General features: G+C 43.8%; 1 protein-coding gene across 3 annotated transcripts in view; it reads right to left on the bottom strand.

Annotated features, from left to right (window-relative positions):
* EFR3A (EFR3 homolog A) overlaps nt 1-18,825 on the bottom strand; it is a 258,754-nt gene that overhangs the window by 153,835 nt on the left and 86,094 nt on the right. For all 3 annotated transcript variants that reach the window (XM_077493357.1, XM_077493355.1, XM_077493356.1), the window contains 2 exons: nt 9,715-9,842; nt 7,686-7,836 (listed from right to left, as the gene is read on the bottom strand). In XM_077493357.1, coding sequence (XP_077349483.1) covers nt 7,686-7,836; nt 9,715-9,842 — 279 coding nt within the window. The remainder of the gene's footprint in view (nt 1-7,685; nt 7,837-9,714; nt 9,843-18,825) is intronic.

The raw sequence follows: 18,825 nt of genomic DNA, 5'->3' as shown, positions 1-18,825 counted from the left end.
GTGTGAGCTAATTCAGTATAGTGGAGTGCCAAAACACGCCTCGCCTCCAGAAGTTCACCATACGTGACATCCGAATGGCTATTAGCATGTGCCAGAGCACACACCCTCTCCCTGTCCTGCAATTCCTGCTCTTTCTGATTATGAGACCTGCATGCCTGCTTAATAGCCGAGATATAGTGACCGCGCATGCAAGCTTTAAACGCATCCCACACCACAATCGGGGTGGCAGTTCCCACATTATCCTCCCAATAGTTGCCAAAGTGTGGCGCAACCTGAGTGGACACCTCTTCCACCTCCAGCCAGCCAGGGTTGAGCCTCCAGCCCCCCCCCCCCCCCCCCAGAACCTGAGTTGAGACCAATATGCATTGACATTGGCGTATGATCAGACAAACCACCCGCCAAATATGTAGCTCCGCCCACCAGCTGCAACATTGATGCATTTGCGAACGCCAAGTCAATCCTCGAGGAGGATCTATGCGTTTTGGAAAGATGCAAGTAACCTCTAGTAGTAGGGTTCTTCCACCGCCACAATTCTGTCAGGGAAGTCGTAGCCGCCCAGGCAGAAAGGTCAGCCGATGCCACTCTAGACGCATTAGAGGAGTCCAGAGCGGTAGAGAGTATGGCATTAAAATCCCCAGCAATAAGGAGAGGGAGGTGCATGTAGGGCGCCAATTTACCCAAAAGATCATACAAAATCTGAATCTGGAAAGGGGGTGGAATATAAACATTAACCAAAACCACCTTGTATGTGCTAATATCAGCAACTACAATCAGTTACCTTCCTCCAGGGTCCGAGATCACACGATGTATGGTGCAGGGTACCGCCTTACTGATTACAATTGACACTCCCCTGGAGTAAGTAGAGTACGTTGCATGTATCGCCCGTTGTATCCAGGCCAGCACCCTGCTCCCATCCAGATGCGTCTCCTGCAGGAACACTACATGAGGACTAAGCGGTTTTAAGAATTGAAACATTAAAGCTTTGCGGAATTTGTCATTTAGTCCTCGGACATTCCAGGAGACCACATTAAACATTCGTCCCGCCATCATCCCCCATTAAACCTGTCCGGCAGGAGACACAGCACATAAATTAACAGAAAGGAATACAGTTGACCATGTGTGACATACGTGTAACCAAGCATAAGAAAAATCAAAAAACTGACTCGGAGGGCTGCACTTACTAAAAACCCCACCCCCTGACCCCCATAAACTCCCTGCTGCTGTGTAGCAAACCAAAAAAACAGGTACACGCAGCTTGTCCCCAAACCGTGTCCTAAAACAGTCCTTGAGGGCATGACCATCATGAGGCCAAAAGAACCCGAAGACCCAAAAATAATTTACACCCCCCTAAAAACCAATAAGAAGGGCTATCAAGGTGTCTCCAAAATAAACTAACATAAACACGGTGTCCGGTTCCCCGGAGCTCCCAACTCCGCTTCAGGACCCTCCTGCCTTTGCTGCCACATCCGGACCTCGTATGCCCCCTTCAGTTCCCAGGATTCGATGTGTCCAAGAGGAGAGCCAAACAGATACTGAGAAGAAGGGGCACTGCTCAGAACTATGTGTTCATAGAAATGTACTTGTGAGGGGAGGGCAGCAACCTTCAAATTCCCCCCCCCCCACCCCAAGCCTGAAGGAGCAAACTTCCATGGCAGGGAAACCCTATGGTAGCACAGCGGGTAACTCAACCTCCAAGGAGCAGACTGGCCAAACTCTTGAAGGGGGCCATAGCAAAAGGCAAAAAAGGGCAAAAAGGAAAAGAAAAAAGAAAAGAAGAACCAATCCCGCTGCGTAGTAAGGAGACCATGCCCGGCCTCGCCTATCTCAGCGACTGGAGCCAGGCATCTGCTTCAGCAGGAGTATCAAAAAACTTCACCGCACCTCCATGTTGTACCCGCAGCCGACTAGGATAGAGCATGGAGTATTTCATATCTTTTTCTCGCAGCCGTCTTCTGATGTCCGTAAAGGTCTTGCGCCGTCTCTGCAAGTCAGCCGAAAAATCAGGATACAGATGCACCACCGTGTTCTCAAAAGGCAGGGTCTGGTGTTTGCGTGCCTCGCGCAGTATACAGTCCCGGTCCCTAAAATTAAGGAATCGTACCAGGAATGGCCTAGGCTGAGTCCCAGGTGGACCTCGGCCAGTGGGTACCCTGTGAGCCCTTTCCACCACATATGTTGGGGAGAGCTCGGTTAAATGAAGAAGTGATTTGAAAAAGCCCTCCGCAAACTCAGCAGGGCGCTCCCCCTCAGCTCCCTCTGGGAGGCCCAGAACCCTAACATTGTTCCTCCGCATGCGATTTTCTGCGTCGTCGGCTTTCGCCACCAAATTCTGAACAGTGCACTGCAAAGCATGAATGGCTTCATCATGGCGACTAGTGGCGTCCTCCGTCGCCGAGACTCGGGATTCGGTTTCAGAAAGTCTGCCCCTAAATTTGTCCAAATCAGCTCTTATGAGATTGCACTCTTCCACCAAATGGTCTATGCGGACCAGCAATGATGTTCTGCTCTGCTCAATTGCCGCAAGAATAACAGTAGTATCATTGGCTTGAGGGGTAGCAGGCACGGGCAAAGCGGCCGCCTGCGGTGCCGCCTGTTCCATATCTGCCATCAGCGCCTTGAATTGGTTCAAAAAATCGCTAGGGCTCTGTGCAGGCTGCGGCGGTGCCTTCTTAGCAGCAGACTTGCCTTTGGAGGGCATGGAGGAGTAGGCAGACAGACTGAGACTATGCAGGATGGAATACAGGCAGTGAGGTGCACCCCTGTAAAAGTAGAGCAGCCACAGAGCGATCAAACAGCTAGGATGATGTACAGTGTAGCGCTATAATTGGCTTAGTAACCAAGTTCAGCAGGGGGATTCAGCAGTAACAGACACAGTCCAGCAGGTTGCATAAAGAACAGGATATGTCCCTTTAAGAGAGTCCAGCCAAAGCCCAGTATGTGAGAGCAAACAATTCTGACAATAGCTGACACAGGCCACCACCTCACTCCCTCAGTCTCAGTCCTGGGGCACCCTGCAGCTGACCCAAACTCCAAGGCTCACCTCCCTTCCTGGATGTCGGCCTCCACACGCTCCAGGAGAGCTGCCGCCCCCGCCGCCACGCGGCCGGCCGCCGAGGCACGATCCAGACGCGGCTGCGTCAATTGCGGTGAGGGATCCGGCCACAGCCCCCAGTGCACATTCGCGTGGATCCACTCCCACACGTCCCGCTCGTAGATGCGCTCCGCGAGCTCAGCACTCCACCGCGGCCGTCCCGGAGGCTTCACAGGCCTCAAAGATGGCGGCCGGTCTCCACCAGGCAGCTAGGCCGCAGCCGACCGGAGCTCCAGAAACACCGCCGAGCTCCGAAATAACTAGCCCAGCCGGTTCCGAGGATGGCCTGTAGTGCAGGGGGGAGTCCAGCAGCGTCCCTGGGTCCGTCAGCAGAGAGGATGGAGCAGGATTAAGAAAGGATGCCTGGAGCTCAGTCACCGTGCGTCCTCCCTGGTTCACATCCGGCCACGCCCCCCGACAATCTCTTAGGCCGCGTACACACGCGGGGACTGTTCGCCCAACTTTGTTCGTCAAACAGTTTGAGCGGACAGTCCGCTCAAAATTAGCATGGACGGACTTGGCCACACACGACGAACGAACAGTCCACTGAAACTTGCGCGATGACGTGAACGGCACGTACGACGGGACTAGAAATACGACGTCCTATACACTGCAATGCAACCTTCGCCGTGTAAATCCTTTCTGAGCATGCGCGGAACTTAGTTTGACGAACAAGCCTACACACGGGCGGACTGTCCGCTCAAACCAAGTTTTAGCGGACAGTTTTACGGAATTTCCGAAAAACTTTGTTCGTCAGACTGTCCGCTGAAACTGTCCGCTGAAGCCCACACACGAGCGGACTGTCCGCTGAAACACTGTTCAGCGGACAAAGTTGGGCGAACAGTCCGCCCGTGTGTACGCGGCCTCACCCTTAAAAAAAAAAAAATCTCCATAGGTGACGTTTAAAATAATTCTACAGGTTGCATGTTTTGAGTTACAGTGGAGGTCTTTAGGTAATTCTAGGGCTAGAATTATTGCTCTCACTCTACCGATCATGGCGATACCTCACATGTGTGGTTTGAACACCGCTTTCATACGTCGGTGCTACTCACATATGTGTTGGCTTCTGCATGTGAGCTCATTGGGAGGGGGCGCGTTTAAAAAAAAAAAATGTTTTCTTGTTATTTATTTTACCTTTTATTTTTACACTGTTCTTTTAAAAAGAAAAATTCTGTAACTTTTATTCCTCTTACAAGGAATGTAAATATCTCATGTAATAGAAAAAAAAACATGACAGGACCTCTTAAAATATGAGATCTGGGGTAAAAAAAAAAAGACCTCAGATCTCATATTTACACTAAAATACAATAAAAATGTTATCATTTAAAAAAATAAAATAAAAAAATGGCCCTTTAAGAGTTATGGGCGGAAGTCACGTTTTGACGTCGCTTCCACCCTGCAATGATATGGAGATAGGTGGGGGCCAACGAGCTGCACAGTGGAGGTAAGTATGATATGTTTTTTATTTAAAAAAAACAAAAAAAAAAAACCTTTAGGGTCACTTTAAGATGGGCAGGTTCAGTCAACTACTGTACCTACTGTATATAATATAGCTGGGTCTAATAACCAGGATGAGGGGTGGTGCTGCTGGACATAGCTAGAGTAATTATATATATATATAGTAGCTGACTGAGCCACCCACCCTGAGCTGGACACAGCTGCTATATTATAAATATATTTCTCCCCTGAATTGACTCCTATGCCATTCCTATGGTGGCTCAACAAGGAGCTTTTTAGGATAGGGGACTATCTTAAAGGGGATCAGCCATAATCATTCCAATATTTTAAGGACACATTACAGATGCCCCCTAGTGAATTATTTAGGTATAATCAGCTTATTTCTTTTGTACAATCTAAAATGAAGGGCACTTTACGGGGACCGGTATCAACAGTATATGCTACCCTTGCAGACCCAATTGCTAAGCTCCCTTACATGACTGAATGGGAACAGGATTTGAATACCACTTTTGAATTAGCCGATTGGCAAGATATTGTCTATGCTTCACCCAAAATATCTATTAATAAATCACTAATTGAAGCAAACTATGTTGGTATTTGGTCCTGACCAGAGTCGCAAGGATGCATCCGTCTGCATCACCCACTTGCTTTAGACATTGTGGCTAGATTTTGTTTTGAATATTTAACCTGGTGTATTCTGCGACGGGAGTTGATATACGTAGATCCCCGAAGCCAGCACTTTATCAAAAGTTTTCTGATGAGGTCCCTAAAAAAATAAATAAAATAAAATCGAAACTTAAAGCGGAGTTCCACCCAAAAGTGGAACTTCCACTTTAAGTACTCCTTGCCCCCTGACATGCCACATTTGGCATGTCATTTTTTTTTTTGGGGGGGGGGGGGGGTGTACATTATTTTTATTGGGACTTCCTGTCCCACTTCCTCCTTCCTCTTTTTGGCCACCTAGGTGATGCCTCCTCGCGCCCTAGGCAGCCCTCCCTGCCAGCGATATTCTGGGGCACAACACAGGTCCTAGAAGAATAGCTGGCCAATAGCAGAGCGCAGCGCGACTCGCGCAGTGTGTGCCCTGCCGTGAAGCCGTAAGCTGTCATGGCCGGGTGCCCACAGTTGCTATGACGGCACCAAGGAGAGGAGGGGGAGAGGAGCAGGGCTCCGGGCAGCTGCATCGCTGGACCATGGGACAGGCGAGTATCTGTTTACTAAAAGTCAGCAGCTATGCTTTTTGTAGCTGCTGACATTTAATGAACTAAAAAACCGGTGGAACTCCACTTTTACTGGATCACGGTTAATAATAGACTTACCTGTATCCTTCGCACTTCTACTAAGAAATTTGATGCGACATTGGATCTATGGATACGATATTTATCTACACCTTAAAGCACCTCTGGCAGGCCCTCTTTCTTCTTTTTTTTTTTCTTCCTGTCTGTCTCTCTTCCCTTTTCTCACCGATATTTTTCCTGGTTTGGTTTCTTTGATAACTGCAAGATGCTTTGACAGAACATGTAGTTCTATGCTGATGATATTTGGTGTAAATGTGCACAGGGGTTCCCTCTTTACTGGCTCTTTCACCCTCCTCCTTCCCTACCTCCCCCCCCCCCTCCTCTGTTCCTTAATCCATATTTATTATTCCCTGACATAGTCATGTCAAAGTATCTTGATGGGACAATACGAAACCGGTCCCTAGTTGATCAGAGATATATTTCTCGACTCTACAGTTATTTGGCTTGCATTTTTTTCATGTTGTATAGTCATTTTTATCAGTATTCCCACCAAGCACGTCTTATGTTGAGATTTCTATGTTTAATATTCAAAGTTTTTGCTGCTTATGAACATTTTGAAGAAAAGGCACTCTGTGTTGGTGCTCAGTTTCATCTCTGTTTACATTACTGTTATTGGATTGTGCCTTACTTGACGTTGTTACTGCAAAAAAAATAAAAAAATAAAATTGAAAGTAAAAAATCCTTTATGGAATAAAATGAGAACTACAATGAAAGTACGGGGAGCTTTTCTCTCCAGAGTTCTCATTCCATAAACACTTCCTCTGCTGCTTTTGGATCATCACAAAGTGTTTCTTCACCAGCAGCATCTTCAAGAAAGTAGAAGGGATTTCACCGCCCCAGGAGCACACATGCAGGCTGTAAACAGTTTTTTCGGCTGGGAAGCCACAGGTCCTGGCTATTACCACTAGCAACAGATGAAAAACAAGCTCTGGACTGCCGCACTCTTCAGAAGACCACTTTCTTTTATTGGAAAATCACATCACAGCTCAACAAACACAGCGAACAAGGAAAAACAAGGAAAAACTGCTGACGTTTCGCACTAGCTGTAGTGCTTTGCGTGTGTGTGTTTGTTGAGCTGTGATGTGATTTTTCCAATAAAAGAAAGTGGTCTTCTGAAGAGTGCGGCAGTCCAGAGCTTGTTTTTCATCTATCTTCAAGGAAGTGCTACAAATCACGGCCTCCAAAAAACACACAATCCCTTCATTTAAAAGGGAAACTGACACCTGAAAAGCAGGAGAACTTTCATTAAGCTATTCATAGAGCAATATATGCTTCTGGCTCAGCATTGTCAATAACTGAAAATGCATATTGGTGGGATGTTTTTACATTATTAGGAGGGAAAGGGGGGTTACCTGTTCTCATGTATAGGTGAAATCTTGTTTATATACAGTTCTTGTTGTTCCATTTGTAAAAAAAAAAAAAAAAAAATACCATTTTAAAAAAGCAATTTCTGCTGAGAGAAAGAAGAAGAGCTGCAATTTGCAAATATTGTGACAAGAAAAATTCTTTTCCAAATGCTACAATGGTGACAAAACACATCCTGGCATGCCAGAGGTGCCCTAAAGACATTAAAAAATACATTATGGAATGAAATGAGGACCATAATGAAAGTGCAAGTAACTTTTCCCTCCAGAGTTCTCATTCCAGAAACACTCTTTCTGCTGTTTCTAGATCATCACAAAAAATGTTTCTACATATTTACTTGGATGCCCCACAGATTGCTTTATGGTTCTGCAAGACCCTGTGTATACATATGCAACATTCAAGGGCATTTCCATTCCACAGAACCTTTTGAAATTTAAGATAAGAGAAGGAGGAACTGCAAATCTACTACTTACAGAATTTGTTCCATAGACCTGCAGCTTGGGTTCTCCAGACTCCAGAAGCTTGGCCACCATATGCAGAAAACTCTCCACAAACGGCTTGATGCTCTGGGAGTGGCAGGCCATAAGGAGCTGATCCAGGGCCTCCATTGCAATGAAGACATTGCTGAAAATACAAAACATGTATTTTAACATCTAGACAATCTATGGGCATCATTCTGCACAAGAGACTACATGTTTTTTTTATGTTTGTCAGTCACTGCTCTCTGCTCTGGATTCAACAGGGACAGGCGGAGATTTGATCCATCTGTGGACAGGCTGAGTGTACCAAAGTCGATCCATCAAGCGATTTGGGTACAACCAGCCTTTCTGATTTTTTACAATGAGATTACTGCCAGAGGCCATAACCGCTAGCAGCAATCATGGTGTTATGTGGGCCCAGGAAGGCTGCCCACCAGCAGAACACTACAGCACTGAGAGAGGCATTCCTCCCTCAACATGGACTGTGTTGAGGGAGGACTATGGTGATTTTCTTTCCTTACACCCGTTGTGGAAGGAAAGAAAATCAAATCTTCGATTGGCTGCTTTAGAAATGGAGATGACGGCTTAGCTGATGGCAACAATAAAAATTTGCATATCAGTAACAGCATGGTTTAATCACTTGTCGACCGCACCATAGTAGATTTACTGCTACAGGATGGCTGTTCTGTGCAAAATCACACACACACACATATACATATATATATATATATATATATATATATAGATATATATATAGATATATACACACACACACACACAGACTAGACATATGATTCTACACTTCCTGGTAGAGGGCGCACACTTCTGCTGTGATTAGTCACTGCATAAGCCGACGATCATCTGGGTCCAGCAAACTGGCACCCGCTGATCATCCAGTAGAGAAAGAAACAGATCTCTGCCTATGTAAACAAGGCAGAGCTCTGTTCTGACCGTGGGGATGCGATGGATTTTCTTTCCAGTAACATCCATCACATCCTTTAGTAAAAATAGTACACAAAAACACTGGCTAGGCACACGTTTAACCCTTTGATCTCCCTAGATGTTTAACCACTCCCTCCCCCTTCCCATTAGTACAGTGACAGTGTACATTTTTAGCACTGATCACTGTATTAGTGTCACTGGTTCCCACAAAAGTGTCGTTTTTTTATTTATTTTTTTATTTTTATTTTTTTAAAGGGTAACGTTTATTGACATTTCACAAACAGAAAAAAAAATTAAAATGGCAACATCCATATTGCATAGAATACATAGCAGTATGTCAGCAAAGGAACATATATTTACTTATAGATGAGGTCTACATTACTATACACTTGGATAATGCATTTATATCTGGAAAAATTTATAAAGTTGAACCTAGAAAGGAATCCTATGGTGTGTCCATCTGGTTATTTGAAGAACATGCATGAAGCATAACAAATATTTAAAAATATCTACTATATAGGTATAGTTTAAAGCGCAAAAAAAGAAAAACTGGCAGTGGTGATCAAATACCACCAAAAGAAAGCTCTATTTGTGAGGTAAAAAAATGAGGGTACAGTGTTGCACGACCATGCAATTGTCAGTTAAAGGAACGCAGTGCTGTATAGCAAAAAATGGCCTTGTCATGAAGGGGGGGGGGGGGTAAATCTTCCAGAGGTCAAGTGGTTAAGCAGGATACACACGGCTCAGATCTCAGCCGGTGCAGCAGTAAGTCCCCATTAGCTCTCACTGGATCCTCCTGCAGTGACATGGAGGTCAGCTACATGAACTAGAGAGCGCCACCCAGGGGGAACCAGGAGATTGACACTCTACAAAGCTTTGCTTTTCCAGTAAACTTCAGGGGGCCCGTTGTCAGGAAAGGAGCGTGGCTGGCTGGAGTTGGCCTTTAAGAAGGTTCGGATTTCTATGGCACATTACCATTGCTTAGGAGAGAGGATTCCTGGTTCTTTTACCGAAATTACGTTTTTAAACCGTGGTGATAAAGCATGTCCCCTCCCATGTTGTACGTCGTGATGTCACTCACCCATAGCGATGTCTCACCACATCTCTGCTCAACCTCTCCGCCAAGTAAGCGCCAATGCGGTCAAGTTTCTCTGGTGCAGAGACCGCATAGAATGTGAGCTTTTCCATGTCAGACTTAACAAGTCCATCCTGGAACAACAACAAAATAAGATGTTTTAAAAAGATTAAAAAAAGTTCAAGATAAATTATATCCCTTTTAATGTTTCTTGGAAATACATGTGAATGCGATTAGTTTTAAATCCTAAATGGGGGGCATAAAAAATGAAATAGCACAGGAGACATTATTTGCCATCAGTGTGATGTGTCCCTTGTGCTGCTGTCTCCAGGTATAGGCGAAATCTTCGTCCTCTGATGCCCCCCCTTTCACCCCCACAATCTGGTGTTCTCCTCCATTCATAGACACCCTACTAGAAATTCTATGAATGAAATGTGATCTATGAATTAGGATTGCACTGATACAACTTTTTTAAGATCGAGTACCAGCATCAATACTTTTTTTCAAGTAGTCGCCGATACTTTTTTTTAAATGTCATGTGACTAATATGCAGCAGATGGGCATTGCTGGGGCTTGGACCGTGCCAGTATTTTTTTTTTTCTTTTTTACAATTACATTTTTTTACAATTTCCATATTTAGTCTTTTTTTTTTTTTATACAATGCTTTTTTTTGGGGGGGTGGACGTTTTTTTTTTTTTTATTATTTTTACAATTTTACTTTGAAACATTGTAATAAATATTTCCTTTTTATTACTTTTATTTTTTTATTCAACCCTGTTGGGGGGGGGGGCTTTGGTGAGATATCAGGGCTCTAAACAGACCCCTGACATCTTCCTTTTGAGACATGGAAAGGGACTGAGGACACAGATTCCCCTGGCCCATTCCTCAGCAGCCTCAGCAGCACTGAACATGAATGTAGAGGAGACAGCGGCTACTCTCTCCATTCATAAACTGAAACATCGTAAACTGTGTTTAACAGTTTAACAGGGGTGATGAAGTCACGGGGGTGTGACGTCACGCGTAGGGACGGGAAAGGTGTTTGATTTTGATGTACACAGCACGAGCTCGCTGCTCGTTGGAGATGAGCAATTTTGTTTGAGTTTTATATGCGAGTACCCTGTGAGAGATTTTAACCACTTAAGCCCCGGACCAATTTACAGCCAAAAGGACCAGGCCCCTTTTTGTGATTCGGCACTGCGTCGCTTTAACTGACAATTGCGCTCGTGCGACGTGGCTCCCAAACAAAATTGGCTTCCTTTTTTTTCCCCACAAAAAGAGCTTTCTTTTGGTGGCATTTGATCACCTCTGCGGTTTATATTTTTTGCGCTATAAACAAAAATAGAGCGACAATTTTGAAAAAAATTCTATATTTTTTACTTTTTGCTATAATAAATATCCCCCAAAAATATATTTAAAAACATTTTTTTTTCCCTCAATTTAGGCTGATACGTATTCTTCTACATATTTTTGTTAAAAAAAAAATAATCAAATCACAATTAGCGATTATTGATTGGTTTGCGCAAAAGTTATAGCGTTTACAAAATAGGAGATAGTTTTATAGCATTTTTATTAATATATATATATATATATATTTTTTTTTTTACTAGTAATGACGGCGATCAGCGATTTTTATTGTGACTGTGACATTATGGCGGACACATCGGACATTTTTGACACATTTTTGGGACCATTGTCATTTATACAGCAATCGGTGCTATTTAAATGCACTGATTCCTGTGTAAATGACACTGGCAGTGAAGGAGTTAACCACTAGGGGGCGAGGAGGGGTTGTGTGTGACGTTATGTGTTTTTTTTTTAGGGGGGGGCGTGGCCTGGCTTGTGATGTCACCGATAGTCTTTCCCTATATCAGAGAACAGACGATCGGTGACAGCCACAGTAGGAAGCACGGGGAGAGGTTTGTTTACACAGACCTCTCCTCGTTCTTCAGCTCTGTTACCTGATCGCGGCACACCAGTGGTGATCGGGTCCGCTGGTCCCACGGCCATGGAGCTCAGGACCGGGTCGGGAGTGCGCTGCCAGCGGCACGCTCCTGACCCACGGCTGGGCACTTAAACAGCCACGTACAGGTACGCGATTGTGCCCAGCTGTGCCATTCTGCCGATGTATATCGGCGTGAGGCGGTCCTTAAGTGGTCAGGGCCCTCTGATTCCCCCTGTCTTGAATTGTATTGTATTGTATTGTAATGTCTGCCCTCATGTTGTAAAGTGCTCTGTAAACGGTCAGCGCTATATAAATCCTGTATAATAATAATAAACATATTGATTGGTTTTAAAAAATTACTACATTATGGTACTCCTCCTCTGTTGATTTATCCTTGCTCCCACCGAGAGAAAAAGACGAAAAAAAGAGGAGTAAAGATCTATTATCACCAGTATCTATGGACATGGGGCGAAGAGTTTTAAAACATACAGTGTGTGTGTGTGTATAATATATATATATATATATATATATATATATATATATATATATATATATATATATATATGCGCATGCGGTTATCTCCTTGCCACAATGTAAGGGGCCACCACCTAACAGTGTGTGTTTGCACGGAGTGGAGAAACGCCTGGATGCTGTCACTTTTCTTTGGAGAGATTGCACAATTTGCACAGTGAAAGCGGTTCTTCACCCTAAAGGGGAAGTTCCGCTAATCTGATCCCTCCCCCCCTCCAGTGCCACAATCGGCACCTTTCAGGGGGGAGGGGGGTGCAGTTACCTGGATAATCCAGGTAACTGCACCCACTTCCGTCCAGACCGCCGCAGACCCCCCGCCCCACGTTGTGTTCTGGGAAACACACAGTTCCCAGAGACACAGCGGGGGACCATAAGAGACGCGCAGCGCGACTCGTGCATGCGCAGTAGGGAACCGGGCAGTGAAGCTGTAATGCTTCACTTTCCGATTCCCTGACAGAGGATGGCGGCGGTGGCTGCAGCGAGACGAGCGATCACTCGTCATCTGCCACCGACATCGCTGGATCCTGGGACAGGTAAGTGTCAATTTATTAAAAGTCAGCAGCTGCAATATTAGTAGCTGCTGGCTTTTAATATTTTTATTTTAGGTGCAGAACCGCTTGAAGCACTTCCACTTTAAAGCCTTGTACACACGATCGGAGAATCCGTCGGAATGTGTCCTATCGGACCGTGTTGTCGGATAATCCGACTGTGTGTGGTATGCATCGGACTGATTCCGTCGGAATCTCCGTCGGACCCAAATTTCCAACTTGTTAGAAATATTTTCCGACCAACTGGTCCGATAGGACATACTCCGATCATGTGTAGAGAATTTTGATCGGACCAAGTGCCACGCATGCTCAGATCAAATTCCTACATCAAAGCTATTGGCTACTAGTCCCATCGTAACGAAATTACGTCATCACGTAACGTTCTCTATATATAGAAAAATACCTCGATTTTTATACACATATTTAGGCATTTGGATCGATTTATTTTGAAAGGTATTCATTAATATGCATTTGGATTGATTTACTTTGTAAAATATTTATTTATATATTGGCTGCTATCGCGGTAAGTTTGCTTATTTGCACAGGCCGGGTGGACAGTACGCTGCTATATGCACTTTTGCACATTATTAATTTATACACCTTTTGAATATATTATATAGAGGTCGACCGATATGGGTTTTTCTCTGGCCGATGCCGATGCCGATATTTAGAAATCATGGTGGCCGATAGCCGATATATGATGCCAATTTTTTGGGCCGATATGTTAGGCCGATTTTATTTTATTTATTTTTAATCCCCCTTGATCTAACACACCTTTCCCACTGTGGCGTTTTAAGGCGCTTTTGGGCTAAAAATAGCGCCTGTAAAGTGCCTGTAAAATGGCTCCCCTGCAGTCTGTGTGAAAGACAGAGTGCTTTCACACTGAGGCGATGCGCTGGCAGGATCTTTAAAAAAAGTCCTGCAAGCAGCACGTTTGGAGTGGTGTATACCGCTCCTCCACCACTCCTGCCCATTGATATGAATGGGCACCACTGCCGAAGCGCATGCAATGCGATTTGGCAGCAGTGCTTCATGGGCGCATTTAACCTCTTCCTTGGCCGCTAGCTGGGTTATGTGTGCCCCACTAGCAGCCAAATAGCACCGCTAAAATGATGGTAAAGAGCCGCTAAAACTTGCGTTTTACCATCAACGCCTGCCCGCTCCAGTGTGAAAGCAGCCTTCATACGTGATACAGAAAATTTCTTACAGTTAAACATTTATTAAACAAAACAAACCTCCAATCAGTTTACTTGTATGTATGATTTAGATAAAAAAAAAAAAAAAAAATTATATATATATATATATATATATATATATATATATATATATATATATATATATATATATATATATATATATATATATATATATATATATATATTAAATAGAAACAGGTAGTCAAAACTTTTGGACAAAAAAAAAAAAAAATGGGCTAACTTTACTGTTTTTATTTTATTTTTATTTTTTAAATGGTGTATTTTTTTCCCAAAAAAAATGCATTTGAAAGACCTCTGTGCAAATGCCGTGTGACAAAATATTGCAACAACCGCTATTTTATTCCCTAGGATCTCTGCTAAAAAAATATATAGAATTTTTGGGGGGTCTAAGTGATTTTCTGGCAGAAAATACAGGATTTTTACTTGTAAGCAACAAGTGTCAGAAAAGATTTAGTCTTTAAATGGTTAAACTGAGAACTTCTACACACAGAGATGATTTCATTCATTCAAGTGTAAACATTGTATCCAGGGCCGCTGATAGGGGGGGACCACCAGTCCTCCTGTAGGGGGCCCTGGCACACAGAGGGGACCTAACACCAAGAGGAATCGGTGTTGTCGATCAGAGGGGTAATTCCAGAAAGATGCCCTGTGCGGCTCTCTGCAGCAGATAAAAGCCGGTTTCTATCCCACCCACCAGCTTTCAGCTGCTGCAGGGAGAGACACAGAGCATTGTTCCTGTAATTGCTTCCCCCTCCCTGTCCTATTATAAAAGGGCTCATTTACACTGGTTTTCTGTTATGTTTGTGTCCGCTAATAATAATTTTAGTGTATTTTTTGTAAAAAAAAAAAAATATTGATATATGGGGGGGGGGGGGGGGGGGGGGTGTTGCCTTGTAGGCTGTATGGGGCCCTGTGATTTCTAACAGCAGCCCTGATTGTATCATTTAGTTCTTTTCTTGGCAGACTGCCCAGAGAGGAGGAAAGGGTTGCTATGACGACTCAGGAAACTCACACTCACTTCTTACAGAAGTCATTTCAAAGTCCCGCTGTAGTTCTAAATCGGCTTTTTATCAGCACAAATTGGCCGATGCCGATTATTTAAAAAATGGCAAATATCGGCCGATATATCGGTCGACCTCTAATATTATATATATTTATCTATTACTGGTTCACTCTGCACTTCATACGGATGTTTACACAAGCTTTATTGTTTACATTAGAAATTTTGGTATCTGCCATTTTTTTGCACTGGTTGTACAATACTGCTGTCACGGAGCACTTTTATAAGCATTATTGAGATTGGCATTTTAAGATTATTAGAGATCTGTATTATTATTTTTTTTCCTTTCTTTGTGTCTTTCTAGATCTATTAGGGCTGCAACTAACGATTATTTTCATAATCTATTAGTTGGCCGAATATTGTATCCATTAATCGGTTAAATCGATTAACCACTTCAGCTCCGGACCAATAAATACCTTAAGGACCAGAGGTCTTTTTGCAATTTCGCACTGCGCTGCTTTAACTGGTAATTGCGCGGTCATGCAATATTGCACCCAAACGAAATTTGTGTCCTTTTCTTCCCACAAATAGAGCTTTCTTTTGATGGTATTTGATTGCCTCTGCGATTTTTTTTTTTTTTTTTTTGCGATATAAATGGAAAAAGAGCGAAAATTTTGAAAAAAAAAGATATTTTCTTCTTTTTGTTATAAGAAAAATCGAATAAACTAAATTTTAGTCATACATTGAGGGCAAAATTTATTCAGCCACATGTCTTTAGTAAAAAAAATGTCAATAAGCGTATATTTTTTGGTTTGCGCAAAAGTTATAGCGTCTACAAACTAGAGTACATTTTCTGGAATTTACACAGCTTTTAATTTATGACTGCCGATCTCATTTCTTGAGGTGCTAAAATGGCAGGGCAGTACAAATCCCCCCCAAATGACCCCATTTTGGAAAGTAGACACCCCAAGGAAATTGCTGATGGGTATGTTGAGCCCATTGAATATTTATTTTTTTTGTCCTAAGGGATTGAATAATAACAAAAAAAAATAAAAAAATTTTTTTTTACAAAAAGTTGTCACTAAATGATATATTGCTCACACATGCCATGGTTATATGTGGAATTGCACCCCAAAATATATTCCGCTACTTCTCCCGAGTATGGGGATACCACATGTGTGGGACTTTTTGGGAGTCTAGTCGCGCACGGCACCCCGAAAACCAATCACCACCTTCAGGATTTCTAAGGGTGCAAATTTTTGATTTAACTCCTCACTACCTATCACAGTTTCGAAGGCCATAAAATGCCAAAATAGCACAAAACCCCCCAAAATGACCCCATTTTGGAAAGTAGACACCCCAAGCTATTTACTGAGAGGCATGTTGAGTCCATGGAATATTTTATATTTTGCCACAAGTTGCGGGAATATTACAAACTTTTTTTTTTTTGCACCAAGTTGTCACTAAATGATATATTGCTCACACATGCTATGGGCATATGTGAAATGACACCCCAAAATACATTCTGCTGCTTCTCCTGAGTACGGGGATACCACATATGTGGGACTTTTTGGGAGTCTAGTCGCGCACGGCACCCCGAAAACCAATCACCACCTTCAGGATTTCTAAGGGTGCAAATTTTTGATTTAACTCCTCACTACCTATCACAGTTTCGAAGTCCATAAAATGCCAAAATAGCACAAAACCCCCCCAAATGACCCCATTTTGGAAAGTAGACACCCCAAGCTATTTACTGAGAGGCATGTTGAGTCCATGGAATATTTTATATTTTGCCAAAAGTTGCGGGAATATTACAAACTTTTTTTTTTTTTGCACAAAGTTGTCACTAAATGATATATTGCTCACACATGCTATGGGCAGAAGTCAAATTACACCCCAAAATAAATTCTGCTGCTTCTCCCGAGTACGGGGATACCACATGTGGGGGACTTTTTGGGAGCCTAGCCACGTACGGGACCCCGAAAACCAAGCACTGCCTTCCGGATTTGAATATAAAATGCTACCAAAAAACCTGTTAGCGATGGCAGGGATCAGGCCTGACTCTGCGATCGCTGCAGTTATGTGTTTAGTGTTTTGTAAGTGACAGTGATCGATCGATACTGCACTTGGGTGGGCTGGGCAGAGGGGCAAAACGCAGGTGCCAGCAGGTATTTGGGCTGATCCCGCTAACAATGCGTTTTTTTGGAACCCTAAACTGCTGGGGACGCTAGTATAGATCTGATCAGATCAGATATTGATCTGTTCAGATTCTATACCACTACGGGAGGTGTATGCTTTGTGTGTGGGTGTTAGCGGTACTGGCACTAACCTAGCGCTGCCTGGGGCGACGCAGACCCTGACCCTAAAACCTAATTGATATCACCCGCCGGGTGATCAGGGGGTTAAACCTTTATTGGGTAATAAATGGTGGGTGCCCTGATGCTATAAAAAACAAACTAACCAGAGTCACCCGTAACACTTATACGGTGATCAGTGGTGAAAGGGTTAACTAGGAGCAATCAGGGGGTTCAAATTTTTATTAGGTAGTATATGGGGGTCCCTGGCGCTATATAAAAACCTGACGGGGAACCTAAATAACTAACTGGCTAACCAGCGTCACCAGTGACACTTATACTGTGATCGCTGGTGAAAGGGGGTGAAAGGGTTAACTAGCAGAAATCAGGGGGTTAAAACCATTATTGGGTAGTATATCGGAGTACCTAGCGCTATAAAAACCTGGCGGTGAACCTAAAAAAATAACTAGCTACCTAGCGACTGTAGCGACACTAATGCAGCGATCAGAAAAACGATCGCTTAGTGACACTGGCAAAAGGGGGTGAAAGGGTTAACTAGCAGAAATCAGGGGGTTAAAACCATTATTGGGTAGTATATCGGGGTACCTAGCGCTATAAAAACCTGGCGGTGAACCTAAAAAAATAACTAGCTACCTAGCGACTGTAGCGACACTGATGCAGCGATCAGAAAAACGATCGCTTAGTGACACTGGCAAAAGGGGGTGAAAGGGTTAACTAGCGGCAATCAAGGGGTTAAAACCATTATTGGGTAGTATATCGGGGTACCTAGCGATATAAAAACCTGGCGGTGAACCTAAAAAAATAACTAGCTACCTAGCGACACATGCAGCGATCAGAAAAATGATCGCTTAGTGACACTGGCAAAAGGGGGTGAAAGGGTTAACTCTAGGGGCAATCAGGGGGTTAAATCTTTATTGGGGGGTGATAGGGGGCTACCCTGGACCTAACACTAACTGTCCTGACAGTTTTTACTGTCACAACTGACACTGAATGCATTGATCAGTAAAGAAATGATCAATGCAATCAGTGACACTGTGACTGGGGGGGAGGGGGGGCGGGGGGGGATCGGGGGGGTTTGTGTGCCTGTGTGTACCTACATGTCAGTGTAGTGTTGGTGCACACTTACTTTTACTTTTCTCCTCGTAGTCCAGTCAAAAAGACCGCCCCGAGGAGAATGACATCACTTCCTCCTTCCTGTGTAAACAATACACAGGGGAGGAAGCTTCTCATTGGCCAGGAGCGATCCAGAGGGGGTGGCCGAAAACCAACGGCCATCCCCTCATCACGGAGCGCTCCTGGACCGAATCGGACCGCCGTAACCAGCGGGAGGGGGTCCGATCGGACCCCCCACCCGCTGGAAGGCAATCACGTAGATGTACGTGATTGTGCCTGCCTGTGCCATTGTGCTGACGTACATTGGCAATACGGCGGTCCTCAAGTGGTTAAAACCTTAAAATAAAAAAAAAGGTAATTTTGCTGCGAATTGCATTTTTACATTTTTTTTGGACAATTTGTTGTTGGGCAGATTAAAAAACACAAATTGCTGCAAAAACGCATTATTACA

The sequence above is a fragment of the Lithobates pipiens genome, unplaced genomic scaffold (genome assembly GCF_037356315.1).
Source record: "Lithobates pipiens isolate NorthernLeopardFrog02 unplaced genomic scaffold, aLitPip1_a1.2 Scaffold_19, whole genome shotgun sequence".
NCBI classification, from domain to species: Eukaryota; Metazoa; Chordata; class Amphibia; order Anura; family Ranidae; genus Lithobates; species Lithobates pipiens.
The sequence above is the reverse complement of the archived record's forward strand: the minus strand, read 5'-3'. Positions and strand labels throughout refer to the sequence as shown.